The sequence below is a fragment of the Phyllostomus discolor genome, chromosome 11 (assembly GCF_004126475.2).
Source record: "Phyllostomus discolor isolate MPI-MPIP mPhyDis1 chromosome 11, mPhyDis1.pri.v3, whole genome shotgun sequence".
Classification (NCBI taxonomy): Eukaryota; Metazoa; Chordata; class Mammalia; order Chiroptera; family Phyllostomidae; genus Phyllostomus; species Phyllostomus discolor.
The window spans coordinates 87,014,273-87,032,765 of record NC_040913.2 but is presented as its reverse complement, the minus strand read 5'-3'; the positions used below and the strand labels follow the sequence as shown (position 1 = coordinate 87,032,765).

The 18,493-nt window shown below is 52.1% G+C and overlaps 1 protein-coding gene across 3 annotated transcripts in view; it reads left to right on the top strand.

Annotated features, from left to right (window-relative positions):
* STOX2 (storkhead box 2) overlaps positions 1–14,672 on the top strand; it is a 97,677-nt gene extending 83,005 nt beyond the window's left edge. For all 3 annotated transcript variants that reach the window (XM_028526962.2, XM_036011767.1, XM_036011766.1), the window contains 2 exons: positions 487–2,755; positions 8,130–14,672. In XM_028526962.2, coding sequence (XP_028382763.1) covers positions 487–2,755; positions 8,130–8,325 — 2,465 coding nt within the window. In that variant the 3' untranslated portion in view covers positions 8,326–14,672. The remainder of the gene's footprint in view (positions 1–486; positions 2,756–8,129) is intronic.
* The last annotated feature ends 3,821 nt before the right edge of the window (positions 14,673–18,493 follow it).

Below are 18,493 nucleotides of genomic sequence, written 5' to 3'. Positions count from 1 at the left end.
GATTCCCTCGGAGCCTAAGGAACGCCTTAGACTGCTGTGCCCTCCCTCTTTGACGAGACTTTGAAGCTCGGCCGCAGTAGCAGGGTTTTGTCGCAGTCGGTTTGTGCTGCTGTGACAGGAGACCGGAGGCAGGGGAGCTTCCACAATGGACGTTTATTTCTCCCGGTTCCGGGGGCTGGGAAGTGGGTCCCGGGTCCAGGCGCCTGCACATTGGGTGTCGAGTGAGGATCCTCTTGCTGTGCCCTCACCTGGCAGAGCAGGAGGGCTCTGGTCCCCTCGTCTCCTAAAGTCACGTCCTGAGGGCTCCGTCTCATGACCTCATCTAACCCTACGGTCCCGTCCCCCCATACCGTCGTACTGGGGCTTGGGGCTTGACTCTGTGAGTCTTGGGGGAACGCAAACGTTCAGACCGTGGCAGATCCTGAGCCATCGGGACCGGAAGCCCGTTCCCCCGCCCCGCTCACGAGCGTGTTCTCTGGGTTCCAGGTGTCCCCACCCCAAGCCAGGACATCCTGCGGCACACGCTGAGCACGCTGGTGCGGGAGAGGAAGATCTACCCGACCCCGGACGGCTACTTCATCGTGACCCCGCAGACCTACTTCATCACGCCCTCCCTCATAAGAACTAACAGTAAGTGGTACCATTTGGACGAGAGGATACCTGACAGGTCTCAGTGCACCTCCCCACAACCCGGAACCATCACGCCCTCCGCCTCGGGCTGCGTCAGGGAAAGGACATTACCCAGAAACCACTGCGACTCCTGCCACTGCTGCCGAGAAGACATGCACAGCATGCACGCGTCCACTCTGCAGAGGAAGCCCGCCAAGGACTGCAAAGACCCCTACTGCCCTCCTCCCCTCTGCCAGGTGCCCCCCACCGAAAAGAGCAAAAGTACTGTAAACTTCTCCTACAAGACAGACACTCTCTCCAAACCGAAGGACAGCGAAAAGCAGTCCAAGAAGTTTGGGCTCAAGTTATTCCGGCTGAGCTTCAAGAAGGACAAGACCAAGCAGCTAGCCAATTTCTCCGCCCAGTTCCCTCCCGAGGAGTGGCCGCTGCGCGACGAGGACACGCCGACCACCATCCCTCGGGAGGTGGAGATGGAGATCATTCGGCGCATCAACCCGGACTTGACCGTGGAGAACGTCATGAGGCACACCGCACTAATGAAGAAGCTGGAGGAGGAAAAGGCGCACAGGAGCAAAGCCGGGTCCTCCGCCCACCACAGCGGGAGGAGTAAAAAGAGCAGGACTCACCGCAAGTCCCACGGGAAGTCCCGGTCGCACAGCAAGACGCGGGTCTCTAAAGGGGACCCGTCGGAAGGCTCCCACCTGGACGTCCCAGGCGACAGAGAGTATGACTTCTGCGACCCCCTCACCAGGGCCCCCAGGGAGGGCTGCTTCATCATCGAACACAAAGGAGAGAACTTCATCATGCACAGCAACGCCAACGTGATCGAGCCTCACTTCCCCATGACGCCGGAATGGGACGTGTCGGGGGAGCTGGCCAAGAGGAGGACTGAGATGCCTTTTCCCGAACCTTCCAGGGGGAGCTCCCACTCGAAAGTGCACCGAAGCCACAGCCATACCCAGGACCGGCGGTCCAGGAACGAGAGGTCCAGCAAAGCCAAGGAGCGGTCCAGGTCCATGGACAACTCCAAAGGCCCACTGGGCGCCTCCTCCCTGGGGACGCCGGACGACCTGGCCGAAGGCTGCAGCCAGGACGACCAGACGCCCATCCAGTCCTACATCGACGACAGTACTCTGAGGCCTGCGCAGACCGCCGGCCATCAAAGGGCTCACCTTTTGTCCACCAGCTATAAAGAGGTGTGTCTTCCAGAAAAAGTCGGTGGCGGCAAGGAACCCTCCAGCGCCTGTAGCCTCTTGGAGCCGGGCAAACCGCCCGAGAGCCTGCCGCCCTTCGGCGAGCTCAACTCCTGTCCGACGAAAGCAGCCACGGACGACTATTTCCAGTGCAACACCTCCGGCGAGACAGTGCTCACGGCGCCGGCGCCTCTGGGGAAGAGCAAAGAGGACCATGACGCTCTGGCCCTGGCAGAAGGCGTGAAGAAGCTGCCCCTCTCCGATAGGCCGGCCCCACACCCCTCCAGGGAGCCTGTGGGGCACAAGGAGGAGTCGCCCAAGGGGCCCGGCGGGGGCCCGGCCACCCCCGGTGCCATGGCCGAAGGGATGGCCAACGGGCGCCTCCTGCAGCACCACGGCGCCGAGCCCAGCAGCCTGGACAAGAGGAAAGAGATATTCAGCAAAGACACGCTGTTCAAGCCTCTCCACAGCACCCTGTCTGTCAACAGCTATCACAAGCCCAGCCTGTCCCTCCTCAAATCTCACCCGAAGACACCTGCCGACGCACTGCCAGGCCGCTGCGAGAAGCTGGAGCCGTCACCCCTGGGGAGCTCGGGGGCCCAAGTGCTGCCGGCCCTCCAGCGCCAGCAGGAGCCCGGCGGGAACCAGGAGGCCTCGTTTGACTATTACAACGTCTCCGACGACGACGACTCCGAGGAAGGGGCCAACAAGACCGCCGAGGAGGAGAAGAACAGGGACGACGTGGGCACCATGCAGTGGCTCCTGGAGCGGGAGAAGGAAAGGGACTTGCAGAGGAAATTCGAGAAGAACCTCACCCTCCTCGCCCCCAAAGAAAGCGACAGCGGCAGCCACCAGAGGACCACCCATTCGGCACGCCTGGACAGCATGGACAGCAGCAGCATCACTGTGGACAGCGGATTCAACTCCCCACGGTAGGGAGAGGCGTCGTTCTGCACACACACACACACACACACCTACCGGGGCCTGGGGCTTTACGCAGAGAACTCCACGAGCTCCTGGTTTCACCGTGTCGGTTCTGTGAGCGAGGGTTACGCGTTGTGTGAGTGGCGTTGTTAACCCCCTGTTTCTGGCTTCTCTTTCAGGAATTGAAACGTGTTTCTGCAGCTGTAGAGATCACCAATCTGGACTGGTGGGTTGGCTCCCTCCCTCAAACGCGCATCAGTCCACACTAAATGAGACCAACATTTCCCAGTATTTTTTCCTGCGTTTATATTGCCACCATACTGATAAAGAAAGGTGTTTTTTTTTTTAAGTCTTTCAAACATTGAGTAGGTAGTGGGGGTGGGGTAGGGGCTGGGGGTGAATTGATTGACCCAAGCACTGCGGTCCCTCTAGTGAGGATGTACAGTTGACTCTTGAACAACACAGGTTTGAACTGTGCGGGTCAATTAAGGACAGATTTTTTCCCCAATAAATACTGTAAATGCATTCTCTCTCATGATTTTCTCTAACGTGCTTCATTGTAAGAATACAGTATTAATACATACACAAATAAGTGGTAACTGACTGATTATGTTATCTGTAATGCTTCCCGTCAGCAGTAGGCTATTCTTGGTTAAGTGTCGGGGGAGTCAAAAGTCATCCGTGGACATCCGCCCGCGGGTGGGTCAAAACCCCCAACCCCTGTGATGTTCGAGGGTCAACTGTAAAAGCGGATCTCAAAACCTTCCCAGTGGGCCTGGAGGCTAGTTGCCATCATATCCCCGACTTCCTGTGTGGCCCGCCCCTTCTTGCTCATGCGCCTTCCTCTCACCCACCACTCGCGTGTCTGCAGAGAAGTGGGCCCTGTTCTGCCCACGGGAAGATCGGGGGCCTCTGCTCCGTTAGATAAAGCCTGTGCCGGGGCTGTCGTCTCTCCCCCCGCAGGACTGGCGCGACCTAATCCGGGTCCTCTAATCACAGTCCCTCCCTTCTAGTGGGTGCCGGCGATTCGGCAAAGGGCTGACAGCTGGGAGCATGCAGGGCCCGAAGGTCACGCTCAGGGCAGTGAAGTGGTTCGGGGGTTAGGAAGGCAAAAGAGAATCCATACAACTTCCTTTTTTCCCTCCTTTCCTCCTCCTTCTCTTCAAAGAGCAACTCTGGCCCTCATTTTCCTTCTGAACTCTACTCCAGATTGGTGACTCTGAGATGCAGAAATACTGTGGAGAGGCTGACAATCCTCATTGGCTGTGATTCCCAAGGTTCTACCGTGTTTATAATTTTAACGAGTGTTCAGATACAATTATGCACTTCGTATGTTTATTTTAATATGAAGAATCCTCATCAGTTCCATTGTGATCACTTCACTGTATCTCTAGATAATTTGGGAACGTAACATCCCAAGGTTAGAACTGGGAATCGTTAATCTGTCTGTCACGTTATTAGGCTTTTGTCGTCGTCGTCATCATCATCATCATTGTCATGTAACCATTTTTCCAAGTTAATGTGTGCAGAAGTCCAGTATCTAAACAGACTAGAGCGCTGGCACTCCGGTTCAAGTGGGTGAGAGACAAGGGGTCTCAGGTCTTTGCTGCCTGTCCCTTGAGGAGCCCTACGGGGCCTCAAGGAGCATGGCACTCGGTCTGCAAACTGCCAGCCTCTTAAACGACTTTTCTAAGAAATAACTTTTCCTGCATAATTTGCAAATCAAATCTTAACTTTGTTTACCAGGTATTTTGTTGTGTTTCCTTCCCTTTGTATTTCTTTCTTCTGTGCTTTTTTCTCCTCTTGAAGTCCTTACAGGGAATACTTTGTGGGCAAAATGGAAGGTCTGTCACCGATGGTGGAAGTTCAGAACCACCGCTTATGGAAGGTGTGGTTCATTTGCCCGTCCTTGCGCTCTGCTGTTCCGTGTAACGTAGACTCCTCCCACCGGATGCTTTCCACACAGCAGCCTTGGACCCTTCGTGTTGCCCTGGGCCCCCGGGCCTCTGCTGAGAGAAGGCTTTAGTGCTCCAGAGATGGTTGCTAAGGAGACGTTGAGAGTTCTTACTGGTTCTACCTTGAGAACCTACCACTGCATGACACTGGAGGTTTTTGGTTTGTGTGGGGGCACAGAAACAGAAACACTCATGAGCGAGTTGAACCAGCTCTCCACAGGATATATGTTATCTCTAAACTGGGGGTTCGGAACACAGGATGTGAATGGGGTTATTTTTTGAAGTCAGTTTGTTTGCATGTCTTGAAGTGTCTTGTCATGGTAGAAGAAGGTGGAGGTTGTTCTGAGGAGACAGCCTTCGCGGGTCAGCTGTGTGTCTGTCCATGCGCACTAGGCAGAGTTGTCTCCGTAGGAATACAGAGCTTACCCACAGATGCCATGCAGTTGGAGGATTTATGTAACAACTCCTTACCTCCCCCCTTCTTGATGAATGCACTTTCTATCCCTGTATGTGAGCTGTGTGTTCTGTATACCTCGGTGAATTCACTAAGCTGCCTTCCTAACCAGTGTATGGGGGGAGCCTACACAGGAGACTACGCGAGTTGCAGGGAGTTTCACTGGCGAGCATGAGGAGTGTTGCAGCCAAATGGCACCATCCTGCTGGCGTCTCCCCACGGACGTGAGATACGGAAATCTTAAGTGGGCCATTTGTTCAGGTCTCTCAGTAAATAGTTCACTGACCAACTAAGATCCAACTCTGAAAAAAAAGACCAAAAATGGTGATCCCCACACTCTCAGCTTTCAGTGCTGGCTCAGGAGTCAAGTTCAGCCACATTGCTAAAATTCTTCAGTCCCTTTCTGGGGGAACTTAAAGGGTATGGAGAAGGAAAAAAGGTAGAAACTTGAGCTCTGCCATAGATCGAATATTGAAACTGAAATTCCTTGACCCTAAAAGCCTGCTGTTCCAAGTCTGAGGCCAACACCGGTGGGTAACGTTAATATGAAAACCAGAGGGACCGAGGCTGCCAGGGACGCATCTGCTGTCCGTGCCGTGTGATGCGTGTAGCGTGTGAAGCCAGGGGCCGCACGGAACACGGGCACCGGGAGGACGAACCACAGGGCAGCCGGGTTCGGGCCTCCTGCCTATGACACCCCGAGGTCTTCCTTTTAAGGCGGCACCCCATCAGCACTCTCCTTTAAAAAGTAAGAACGTTTACATTCTCGGGGTATTTTTCCCGCTCACCCTCCATCGACATGAACTTTTTCACCCTCACGCGCAGAGCCCTCACTGTCCCTGTCACCCCCCCCACTCGTGATGAGTTACCGCTGTCACGAAGTGCATCCTTTGGGGAAACCGGAGCCCCGCACCCGTTTTCCACGGTGACTGCGGGGGCCGTGGCAGAGAGGAGCTTCGACAGGGGCCCGCACAGACCGCCCTTCGCAGCCGCGTGTGCCTGCAGCGCCCCGCCCAGCGCCTGGCCTTCGGCGGGTCCGTGTGGAGCCCGTGCCTTGAAAGCCGGTTTAGAAGTGGGTTCCTGGGATGGTCCCGTGTGTTTTCCCGTAGAAAAGATGACATCAGGAAGGTGTAGATTCCCAAGCCAGCCCAGGGTCACTGCTCTCTTCATGACGTGCCAGATCTCGAACAGAAATAATGTACATCTGCCCGGCTGCTCTGTGTACAAATTCTTCACCGACACCCGTTTCTTCTTCACAGTCACGCTGTGAGTAGGTCAATCATGAGACCATCCCGATTTTAAAAAGGAGGGAGTCACGTACCAGGGAGGAGAAGTACTGGCAGGATTAGGAGTGAAACGGAAGGAACGTGGCACGGGGTCTCTGGGGCCTGCGCATTTATCACCTTTCTCTCCTTCCCTCACCTTCCCAGCCCTCCGTGGTGGGGCTGGGCAGCCGCTGACGCTTTTCCTTAGGGAAGAGGTCAGGCAAGCAGGTAAGTCCGGTCCTTCCCACACCGTTCGTGGTGATGCATTGAACGTTCTGTAGGTGTGCCCAGATGCACCGTGGGCACAATGGAGGAGCTCGACTTATTTCTGTAGAGGTGTTGACCTTCCGGAGGTGCCCGCTGCTGTCAGGAACTGTCCAGTTGTCTCTCTGGTCGTCAGTAAACACACTCTCTTCGGAACAATGAACCCTTGGCCCTTTGATGGGAAGCAGATTCAAGGCCACAAGGGGTTCGGATGGAAGAAACCGTTAGTAAGGGCTGCCGGGGTCCGGGGTGCAGACAAAAGTGTCATCACTTTTGGATGGGACTGAGGGTCAGTGAGGGTGTCCACGGTCGTACTTGGGTAGACCAGCTTCAGCAGGCTCGCACCGGTTATGGGGACCAGCTGCCATCAAGCATTTTATAAGCCTTGACTCTATCCAATAGGATGGGCGTTTGGAGCATCAGTGGGGTCTCTTCAGGCTGTCTGGAAGCTGGTACCATTTTGAGGACCTTGAACATGAAACCCATTCAGCTCCTATCAGTCCGGCCAAGCGATCTTATTTCTTTATTTCCCTACACATCTGAAATGTGGAGTGCGCTGAGTCTCTTGGAGCAATAAACTAGATTTCCGTATTCCTAACCTAGAAAAATTAAGAGAAATCAAAATACTCAAGTCTTTAAGTCCTCTTTACTCTATAAGAACCCTTGAAAATTCCCACCAGAGAGTGTTTCGGGTGGGGTGTGCGGATAATGCAGACTTCGCAGCTGAATGGGCAACATCTAAGATTCCTCACCTGAAACTGCAACGTGTGATGTGTTTCCACTGAGGGGGCAGAGTTGGACACAGGCGTGCAGGTGTCTGGAAAAGGATTTCCTTCCCATCGGCGTGGCGGATTAGCCAGCGGCGCGCCTGACGTCCGCCACAGTCAGAGTCCGCTAATCAGGAGTGAAAACAGAATCGCTAGCACACGCTCACTGAGTTTCCTCACTCAGGAGCAGACTTTCAGCCTGAGTGAGGTTTCAGCCTGACATGAAACCATTCCATATGTGTGTGTGTGAGTGAGTGTGTTTAAAACCTGGTGTGGTGGCTGTAGATCACATCCAAGTTTGAAGTAGTTTCCTTGTGGAGGGGGAGCCCTTGAAAGGTCTTGAGCTGTGAAAAAAAACCTTTATTCGGGGTGCTGCCAGCTGGGTGTATCTCTCGGGCTCCCGGAGCCGTGTGTGCAGCTGGGCTGTCACTCGGGCTCCCGGAGCTGTGTGTGCAGCTGGGTGTGTCACACACACTCCCGGGGCCGTGTGTGCAGCTGGGTGTGTCACACAGACTCCGGGAGCCGTGTGTGAACAGTCAGTAGGAGAGGGTCTGTGTGTGGCGTTATGCGCCAACAAAGCAAACCCATTGCCTCCATCATTTGCTCTTCCCCTGGAACGCACTCTGTGATCACGTATGTTCCAAACAAAACAAAACACAACCTTTTTACTCTTCTAGCACTCGGGAGAGCCTGGCTTCCAACACGTCAAGCATTGTGGAAAGTAACCGTCGGCAGAACCCCACCTTGAGCCCGGCCCACGGTGGAGCCGGCCCGGCCTTCAGCTTCCGCGCGAGCACAGACGCCCCGACCAGCGACGCGGAGAAGCTGCAGAAGCCTTCCAGCTGCTTGCAGGCTTCGGTGACTAGCGTGTGAGGGCCGTCCCGCCTCCGATCTCCTGTCTCGTCCGATGCAGCCACGTTTACGACACTGGGACTGATGTTTACATCTTCGGGAAGACAAGCATCTCAACCGCAGTTTTCGTGTTTACTTAAACTGTGCTGCTAAGTAGGCTAGAGCGAACACACACGTCTTTCTTTCAGAGTACTGCTTCTCACATGTATGGCTCTGTAGCAGCAGAATAGCAGTAGGGGTGATGTGTACACTTTTGCTTCACTAACTGTACCCGAGCACCCATAGGAGCGTCTAGATGCTGTCAGTGTGATGCGCATTTTCGATGTCATGCAGTTTGCCAGTTCCACGTTTCGATGCCACAGGTGCGCGCGTAGCCCGGGTCCGTGGGCAGACGGTGCCGCAGAACTGATTCTTGACACTTCCCCCAAACACAACAACAGCAACAGCAAAACAACACTAAGCCACCACCAAACGTCCAAGGCAAGGGCCCACCGCGAGGGCCGCCAGGGCCACCCTGCCGGGAAGGGACCCCAGCCCTCCGTGTGTGAAGCGTGTAGGCACCTGTCATGTGTCACTGTGAGTGTGCGTGAAGCGGCTCTGCGGGCGCACGGGGGAGCGTGTCGGGAGGGCCGTGACGGCCGCGCCGGGAGTGTGTGTGTGTGTGTGTGTGTGTGCCGGAGTTTGTGTTTAAGGTCACAGATGCTTGTCTGAGTTTGAACCTTCCGTCATTGCCCACAGGAATAGATAGGCCTCTGAATCTGGAGTGGATAAAAAGGAAGGGGCCCCCAGCCTGGCGGGGGCGCAGCGCTCAGTGGCGGGAGAGGTCGTGCGGACTTCTGAGCGGTGTCCGTCAGAGATGTAAGGGGGAGTGCCTCCTCTTTGGGGTACTTGCAGAGATCCTAGCTTACGAGAATAGATGCGGTAATTAGTTTGTTGAAAAGCAAAATGTTCTTTGTGATACAAATGAAGAGTACGGCCTGGGGATGTTATTCTTTCTAATGGAAGGACATAAATCTATTTTATGTAGTTTTAAATAGAATGCCTAAATTAGGCTGTGGGAGAGAATTTTTAGTGGTTAGAGGAAAGAGCAGATTTAGGGAAAGTTGAACTTCAGGCCTTTTATTCCTGGGAAGATATCTATAGAGAAAACTTTAACGTAACTTTTGACCAGAAATAGACACGTGCCCGTGTAGTTAACAACAGAATGTGCTCATTCTGCAAGCAGTGGTATAATTCTAACTTGTACTCCCCCAAAATTGACCAGAATGACAATTATGCATACATGAACTATGCCAGAGTAATGTTTACAGATACTTTGTAACCAATTTCAGGAGGCATTTTTAGGTGGCTGTATGGTTATTAGCCCAACGTATTTCAAAACGGCCTGTTAACATGTGGCTTTACTTCACACTGTCACATTGAATACCAAGAAGCCAGTCAGCAGTGGAGGGACGACAAATCAGCTTCGGCCTTCTAGGAGAGAGACTTTCCAAAGTCCCCTTGTTTCACTTTACGAGAACAGCAGAATGAATCCGGAGAGAATGGAAAACTATTCGCAAAAGGGTTACCTAGGACACGAGTAGATGGTCTGACCACAAGTTTATTTAGTTTCGTGGCACGTGACGTTTGGAACCATATACCGTAAAGTACAGCTCCAAAAATAAATCTGAAATGTCCCTTCCTCAGATTTCGATCAACGGCATAAAATCTGCGGAACCCCTCTGCCCCTGTATGAGGTTCAGCCCTGGCGACCTGTTTAAAGAATGCAGTCGTGTACCTTTGCTTTATCAGACATCTGGAAGGGGCACGAGAGACTGGACGTGTGGAGTTCGGGGCAGGCTCATTTCGTGTGCTTAGAGCGACCCCGCGGCCCGCTGCTTGGTAAACTCCCACACCACTGAAATGCGTAAGTCAGCTGGCGAGCAGTGTCATGCCTTATTTCCTCCAAGGCATGCCTTGATTGCTCAGAAATGCGCTATTGTCTCACTGCTCAAATATGTCCAGATCTGCTTAAACATCTCTTAGATAACATATCTGAGAGACTAGATTCAGAGTCTGTTTCCTTGGGGAGTTGTATACCATACAGTTACTAAATTCTTCTGTCTAAATTCGTTCCCCTCCCCCCCAAAACCTGCTCTCGAGTGTTTATCATGCTATCAGTTCATAAATAATATAACCATTGAAACAGCTCATCAGCCTCCAGTTGATCCTCTGAAAGTAGCCATTATAATAATCAAATGCTGTGCGAACAGGAAAGGAAAGCATTACCTTTAGAAGCTTTAAAATAGGAATTCATCAATATTTCACAAGAAGTAGGTTTACAGACGTTATTCAAATGAAACGTGTACACTGTTTGCCTGATGCTATTGGGCACGTGATTTGAAGAAGGAAAAAAAAAAAAAAGAATTCCCTCAGACCAGCAGCCATTAGCATAGAAACAATGGACTTCGAAGATGATACCATGTAAGCAGACGTTCCCTGTAGAAAGAGCCTCCGCTGATCTATCTGGGGTTCCCGAGTGGGGAAGGAGGGTGGCAGGAGGTGCATCACAAACGTCACCCGAGACGGTCTGTGGTGAGGTTCTCAGTGACCCAGCCCTCGGGCCACTCCCAGCTTCGCCGACATCCTTGTCCTCCCGTGAAAGGAGAGCCTTGTGCTACACGGATGCTTAGCTGGCCCCCACTTAGAGCGTATCACCTGAAAGGTTTACAGAACTGAATCTGGACGAATCTCTGTGTAGCGTTCAACTTGAAAGGGTCAACCCATCTGTCAGCATTTTGCACACTTATGTATTATTATGATACAGCATATTACTTTATGGTAATTTTTATTTTTACATATAACTACCTCCATAAATTCGATGAAGTGGCCGCAGTGCGTTGAAGTGTGTTGTTCAGAAAAGCGAAGTTTAAGGCTCGCGTGTCGTTAGGCCACGGCGTGCTGCGTGCGTGTCGGCGATTGTCTGCGTGGACTTGTGACCTCTTCGTGGCCACGGTTTCCTTTGACGGCATTGTTTCACCTTCAGATGCACACCCGTCTCCCCTCTCTTGCCCACAGAGGCGCACTTGACTTCGTTATGAGTGATAGGGAGTTTCAGTTTCTTGTCTCCCCCTCTCCCCATCCCGGTTCCCGCCAAAAGTTCCCCCTGGCGAAGAGCCAATTGGTAGACATAACCTGGCGAGCTATTGGCTTCTGGAAAACTCCGATGTCAGTCCTAGAATCTCAGTAGCAGACGACACACAGGAAATCTGGACTGCCCCCTGTGGAGCACTTTGGTCCTCTCCGCCCCCACGCGCGTGCCCCCACAGCAGACCCGCACCCCACTCCAGTGATCAGAGCTGTGCTGTGTAGTCGCAACTCCTGTTACGTAGTTGGCGTTCCACTCTGTGTCTTTTGCACACCTCAGGGGACCTTGGTGAGCATGTGAAAAGGCGGGGGAGGCTAGCAAATCGAGAAAATAAATCGGAGGGCGGAAAGGGGACTAGCTGGAGAAAGAAAACAAACCATTGCTTCTCTGACCTTGGGAAGCTCAAGGTCAGGAAGCAGAAATTGAAAGTGAACCTGGAGTAACAATGATCTGAACACCAGCTGTTCCCAAATCTCCCTTTTCCATAACCCAGCCAGCTTTTCTAAAATGCGAGTTTCAATTATATTGCAGTCACCTTGGGAACAAAAAAAAAAAAAAGAAAAGAAAAGAAAACAACTCTTCAATGGAAACAAAAGTTCCTTTTTTTTTTTTTTAGGTTGGCACAGCTTTGCAAAATTTCTACCCAGGATAAACCACTTACCACCACAAAGTGTACTTGAAAATAAAGTTTTTAATTTCAGTGATAGGCCTATTGCTCGCAATACAATAGTGATCACATTTGGAAAAGTCTCATTGTTTATAACGTGGGCAGTATTTGGCGCTTGGTTCAAAACCAACGACAACCTGTAATGACTTTACAAGTTCATTGGGGGACCTCAAAGTGCTTCCAAAGCATTCAGATTCGCAAACAACCCACCCAGCAGGTCCGATTCGTAATGCCCAAACTTGAAACGCATGAACAGAAGGAGTGACAAGATTACCCAGAACACAGCGGCAGCTACCGACGATCTCTTTTCTATCTGTTTGATAGGCCATCTCGTGAGAAATCACTCAGTACGATGCTATTTTTTCTGATGTGTGCTAATAAAGTCAAAGAAAACAAACACAACTTGACACCTTTGTCCATTTTCATTCAAAAAGTTCAGGGTGTTTGGAATTTCACACCCCGGTGCCCCTCCCTGGGTGGATTCAGGAAGTGGGGGTGGGAGGGGCAACGTGTCCCCTCACGTGCGGTGGTGGTCAGAAGTAGATCTGGACCTACACCCTGTTCGCAGGTTCACATCGGGCTTCTGTCACCCCCGCGCTGAAACACCGTCTTTCAGGAACACGAGTGCTCCTGGCAGTGGGAGGTGCTGAGGCAGACGTTCTCACGAGTGCTCTTCACAGTGCTTCTTAGCGCGACAGGAACTCAGGGCCGTTGTCCAGCCCTGCGCTGAGGAACCTGGGTTTCCGAGGGAGCTGATCTGGTCCTGCGTATTTTCTCAAATTAGGAGATAGAAGATCCTCAAGGGGCGGCCTTCCGTCTTGCCACAGGCCAGCCATAGGACCAGCTGGCGGCGTGCTGGCGGTCGACAGTGGACCCCAGCAGAGGTGGCCCTTTCCTTCCCTCTCCCCGGCCCCCAGTCCCGTCCTGCCCACGGTCAAGGCCGCCAGTCCCCTTCTGTTCCTCAGTGACTCTCCTGTGTGCATTTAGTGCCAGAGAAGCAGGAGGACGGGAGACACAAATGCAAACACCACGGAAAACACTGTTTCGCTTTGAGGTAGTGAGATAGGGGCAGGAAAGGGATCGCCGTCGGTCTGGTCTTCGCCAAGTACGATAAAAGAGTCCGCCGTCACTCTGTGACCCTCCCAGAAGGGTGTACAGTATTAAGGCAACACCCAAGATTTTCCCGGAGATTTTTGCATAGGAGACATTTCATAACATGAAACACTCATGATTAGATGTCCTGGTGTGTTTGAGACAGACGGCGGCATCTCCTGGGTTGCGTTCCGCTCCGCATCTCTTGCAGCCGCATCCCAGAGCGCCCCCGGGGGCGGGCCCCCGGCCCGAGACCCCGAGTTTGCACAGTCGTGTTGTCTGTGGCTCCCAGTTGCTGATCTGCAAGGTTCAGAATCCCCCAAGGCTCAAAGGGGGGCTCAGCCTCCTTCTTAACGACTGTATGTTATCAGTTACCGGGCTTTAAATTGCTCCTGTTGGCTTCAAATGCGAACACACACACACACACACACACACACACGCACACACCCTGCCAACAAGGGACGGGGCTGCTGCTTCCCAGGTGAGGCAGTGACGACAGAAAGCCCGTGCAAGGCTAGAAGCTGGGCTGGTCCACAGACCGCCGCCTACCTCCCTGTCCAAAGGTTGACCTTGGCACCCCCCCCACCCCGTTCCTTGGCTCCCACCCGAAAGGGGTACCAAATCTGAGATCCGAGATCTCCTCCGATATCAGTCCTCTGCAGTTCCTGGAAACTTATCATGAACAAGACACGCTCCGCAGCTCCTCGCCTTCCTGCCCTCCAAGGCCTCTGCCCCCTCCTCCCCGTGTCCCCGCCCAGATACCGGTCCACCGCCGTGGTTTCCACATTGGAAGGGCGAAACAGTGTGAGGTATTGTGCACACGGGCTGGGTTAGCCCCAGCGCTAACCTCGGGCCGCCTTCCTGTAAGTATCGACAGCTACGAATTAAGGTCCTTAGAGTAGTTGACATAGATACGACTTTCTAGCAGAGAATTAAATTTCAGCGTTCAGTTTAAAGGGATCATAATTCTGCAGGTATCTTTCTCTGAGTGACTGAATGTGACTATTGCATTAGGGTACATGAATTAAGAAGTGCAAGTGGGATTTACTGTATGTTAGAACGGAGTTTTGCAGCCAAGACTGCCTTGAAAAAAAATGTGTTTGCACTGAAAAAAAAATTTAAATTACTTGGTCTCTGGTTGCTGTAAAGGTCATCCAAGATGGATGTTCTGTTTATATTGTATAGTATTTCATATGAAATAATTACAGTTCATGAAATGTCTTCCCTAATGTTACTGATTTATAACAGCACATTTGTAACATGGTTTTTATCGTGTCAGTGTGCCATATTGTAAATGATGATTACTTGTCATGCTTAGTATAATAACTTAAAAGACAAAAAAAGCACAGGGATTTTTGTAAGTCTATATTTGAAAGTCCCTCCATATGGTAATATTGTGTTCATGTTGTTTATGTAGTGTTGTGTGAAATATCCATTTTGGATTGTGTTACTTTTTAAGATATTAAATAACATTTGGTTATATGTCTAAGTGGATTTTTTTTGGTACCTGAGAGAGAATACTTCAGGCGAGATCAATTTATTTCTCTCCCCAGTTAACACAGTTTCAGGACAAATTTTTAGCGCACACTCTTGATTAGCGCTGTTGAGTGAAAACAACTAAAAATGGACATTTCTGATCAAAATCTTTTTCCAGGAATGTTGAAAAAATCACGTTTTTAGCTAGTTCTTCAAATTTAAAACAGTGAGACTTAGAGCTGCATATAATTAAGCTTTCTATATGAAATTAGAAAGAAACGGGGTTGTTTTGGGTCTTGTTTTGTTCTATTTTGTTAGTGCTCACATCACAACTTCTACCCCCAAATAGATGTGACCCCCTCTCCAGTAAACCTCCAGTGACACTCAATCTTCTGATGAGGCACTTGCACAAGTACAGAAGTTCTTCTGAATTTATCACATGTTCTTTTTACTTCTCAGTGGCTGCAAATCTTTGGCCTGGGAGAATGAACTCCCGTTTTCTCAAACCCAAAAGGACCTATTCAGACGATTAAGCCAGGAAACAGCATTCTTTTTTTCTTTAAGATTTTTATTTATTTTTAGAGAGGGAAGGGAGGGAGAAAGAGAGAGAAACATCAATGTGCGGTTGCTGGGGGCCGTGGTCTGCAACCCAGGCATGTGCCCTGGCTGGGAATTGAACCTGCGACACTTTGGTTTGCAGCCTGAGCTCAATCCACTGAGCTACGCCAGCCAGGGCTAGGGAAACAGCATTCTTAACCAGACCCAATATGGAGCTCTCACGTGGAGCCTGACCTTCTCGGAAAGGCGATGCCGCGAGCAGACTTCCCAGAGCTGCTCTGAACGACGGCAGTGTCGTCCCGACACGTGCGTGGAGCCCACAGCCACAGCTCTGAAGGCCGGGGCTTGTTTTAGTGGAAAGAGCTTGCTCTCTATACTCCAAACTGTCTCAATACGGACACTCCGTTTTTCCAGAATGGAGTCAGGACGGGCAAGGACAGGGAGGGCGTATCGTGAGTTTCACGCTCGGACCAAACGCTGCGGTGCTCAGGGGCTGCGGTGCTCAGGGGAGAGAGTTCACAGTGTGTGCCTTCCAGAAAGATCCAGACCATTGGACGCAGAGACGGGATGTGGTGACTTACGTACGATGGGGATGGAAGGCAGGCTCTGACTCCTTTGACGGAAGGGTCTCAGTTGGTAGAAATCTTTTTTTCCAAAGGAATGGCGTGGCTTTAACTTGTTTTTCAGTGTTTGGAGTGGTGGGAGTTTTTTTCTTCCATGAGGACAACCCAAGCAGAGGACTCCGTATTTGCCCCCACCCTGTTCCAGACGGGAAACTGAGAGCCACTGAAGGATAAAAAGAAGTTATTCGCCTGACCCTAAGAGTTCATTTAAGTACGAAAGCTTGTCCCTACTGTGGGAACACTTGGATTTCGGGACAGCCCCCCTCTTTGGGCTCCGTGGCTCCAGACTCCTCCTGCAAAGCAGATAGTCAGTCACGTGACACATGGGGTACGTGTGCGTCACGAATATTCACAGAGCACGTGCCGCACGCACCCTGCAGGAATTTCAAGACAGATCAAGGCACCTGCTCTCCAGTCAGGCTGGGCAGGGTTCCTGGTGGACCGTGAAAGCATGGCATCCGACGTGTGACGGTGAGCCTCAGGGAGGGAGATTCGGTGCCTTGGAGGAGAGCAGCGGGCCCCCCCCCCACCCCCGGGCTAGGCTGGAGCGCAAAGGGTGGACTTGAACGGGTGCTCAGGGAAGGGGACAGTCTGTCCTGCTCAGGCAGGTCTAGGACTGCGAGGCTAGTGTCCAGCCGCGTGAACGGCCTGCATGGTGAGCCAGCATGGGCTTGTCCGGGCGGCCACTGGGGGACCACAGGGTGACCACTGGGTGACCAGTCGGGCAGCCTCCGGGTTCTGTCACACCCCGTTCCTCCCGGGCCACCTTCCTTCACGTCCCCCTTTCTTCTCTGTGTTAAGTTCCGCGCAGTATTTTTCCCTTCTGTTACCTAGGGTTGTTTTTTTTACTTGACTCTTTTGTCTGCATAAAACCAACAACTTTTGTTTGTTTGTTGTTATGCTGTCTGGTCTATGAATAATACTTGGACTTGTTCCTGGTCTCAGTTACACATATATGATGACACATAATATTTCTTACCATATTAATACATATTAATAATATCGGAATATGTGCTATATAATCTATATCCTCGGTAACTATGTATCTAATTGCCACTGGTTACTGGTGCTTTAAGTTTCACAGTTCTGTTGCCTTGCCTTCTTTGTGCCCACAACACTATGTTCCTTCGATCTTACTTCCTCTCACCTTGGTGCTAGACACCGAGACCTAGGTGCTGGTAAGCCCACGGCTCCTGGAGAGCCGTTACTGCTAGCCCTTCAGCTGATAGAGCCCGGACGTACATGTGAGTACGCTGGCCTGCGTAGTACACATGCCTGCCTGTAAGGATTTGCACAGGTAACACCTGCATCTCTGGTTAAGCTCCACGTGAGTTCCTGCTGCTGGCTCCCCCAAGAGTCCACACCACGTGGATCATTCCAACCTCCTCCCCCGTGCGTGTCTGTAGCCGCCCTGTCCAGCAGCGAGAGACGTGGCTCCCGACACCTGCCACGCAGGTGCTTCACGCTCCCCTGCAGCACACGCGTGTGGTGCCGCCTCCCCTGTAGTTTACAGAACTGCCTAGACAAATAGGGATGCACGGGAAGTGGAAAAAGTGGAGAGATTTCCTAGTTTCTCCCAAGCAGGCGGCTTACTTAGTGAGACAGAATGGAGAAGACCGTACACTTGTTAATGGACTTATCCCATCCCAATTGGATTGTGCTGAAGAGTGGTAAGGCTCAGAGGAAAGAGGTCACAAGGAACATTAGCTAATGTGACCCGCCCTCGAGTCACACTACTGGCACTTGGGACGTGCTATATCGACTTCAGAGTGCTACACCGTGTTTTTAGGGAGCCCCCTTTCCTCCTCCCCACTTCCCACTGCGGCATATCTGGATGTTAGCCGTGTTTCAAGGTCCAGCTCCCATGCCTTCCTCTCCCAGGGGCTTCTCTGGGCGCCCCTGTCCACTTTCCTGCCCTGGCACGGTAGGTCCCTCTACCTGCCTCACCCCCGTTGTTTCCGACTGTGCTTGCCATTTTTGTCTCAGAGTCTAGAGTGCGGACTCCTGCCCGAGACCAGGACCTCGGCTAAACAACTTATACCACTTTTGTTCTGCCCACTGGGTTTCCGGGGGGCACTCCCTCTCCTCGCTGTCTCGAAAGGGGCCTGGGTGGAAGGCCACGAGCCGGATTTCAAACAGGTGGAGCCTTCACCCGCTTCTAACCTAAGCAGCCACCTATGAAAAGACACCGGCGCCTGTTAGCTTTCTGTATGTGCCAATTTTTTTTTTATTTTTTTACAATAAGCCCGCCGTTTATGAGATGTGCTCGCCACACCACTGGAAACGTGCCTCCCTTATTACAAAAGAAAGCCGGAGACCCGGGCGTGGCTTTGAGAATGTCAGAAAGTTGTTAAAAGGTTGAGAGAGAAGAAGACAGGAAGCCCTGGGTCCCTGGGTCAGGCAGGACCCGGTTTCTGCTCAGGACTCCTCGGCGTGTGTGGGGCATGAGGTGGCGGACGACGGAAATGGAGGTCACAGGCCGCTGGGTCCGGGTCAGGAGAAGCTGGGGGCGCGGGAGCGGGGTTCACGCGTGGGGAAGGGCACGGCAGCCGGGGCTTCTTCCCGCAGTGGTGGGAGCATCTGTGCCCGAGATCACAATGTGTTTCCTTTTACCCGTATCTGAAATCGACAGACAGGCTGATGATT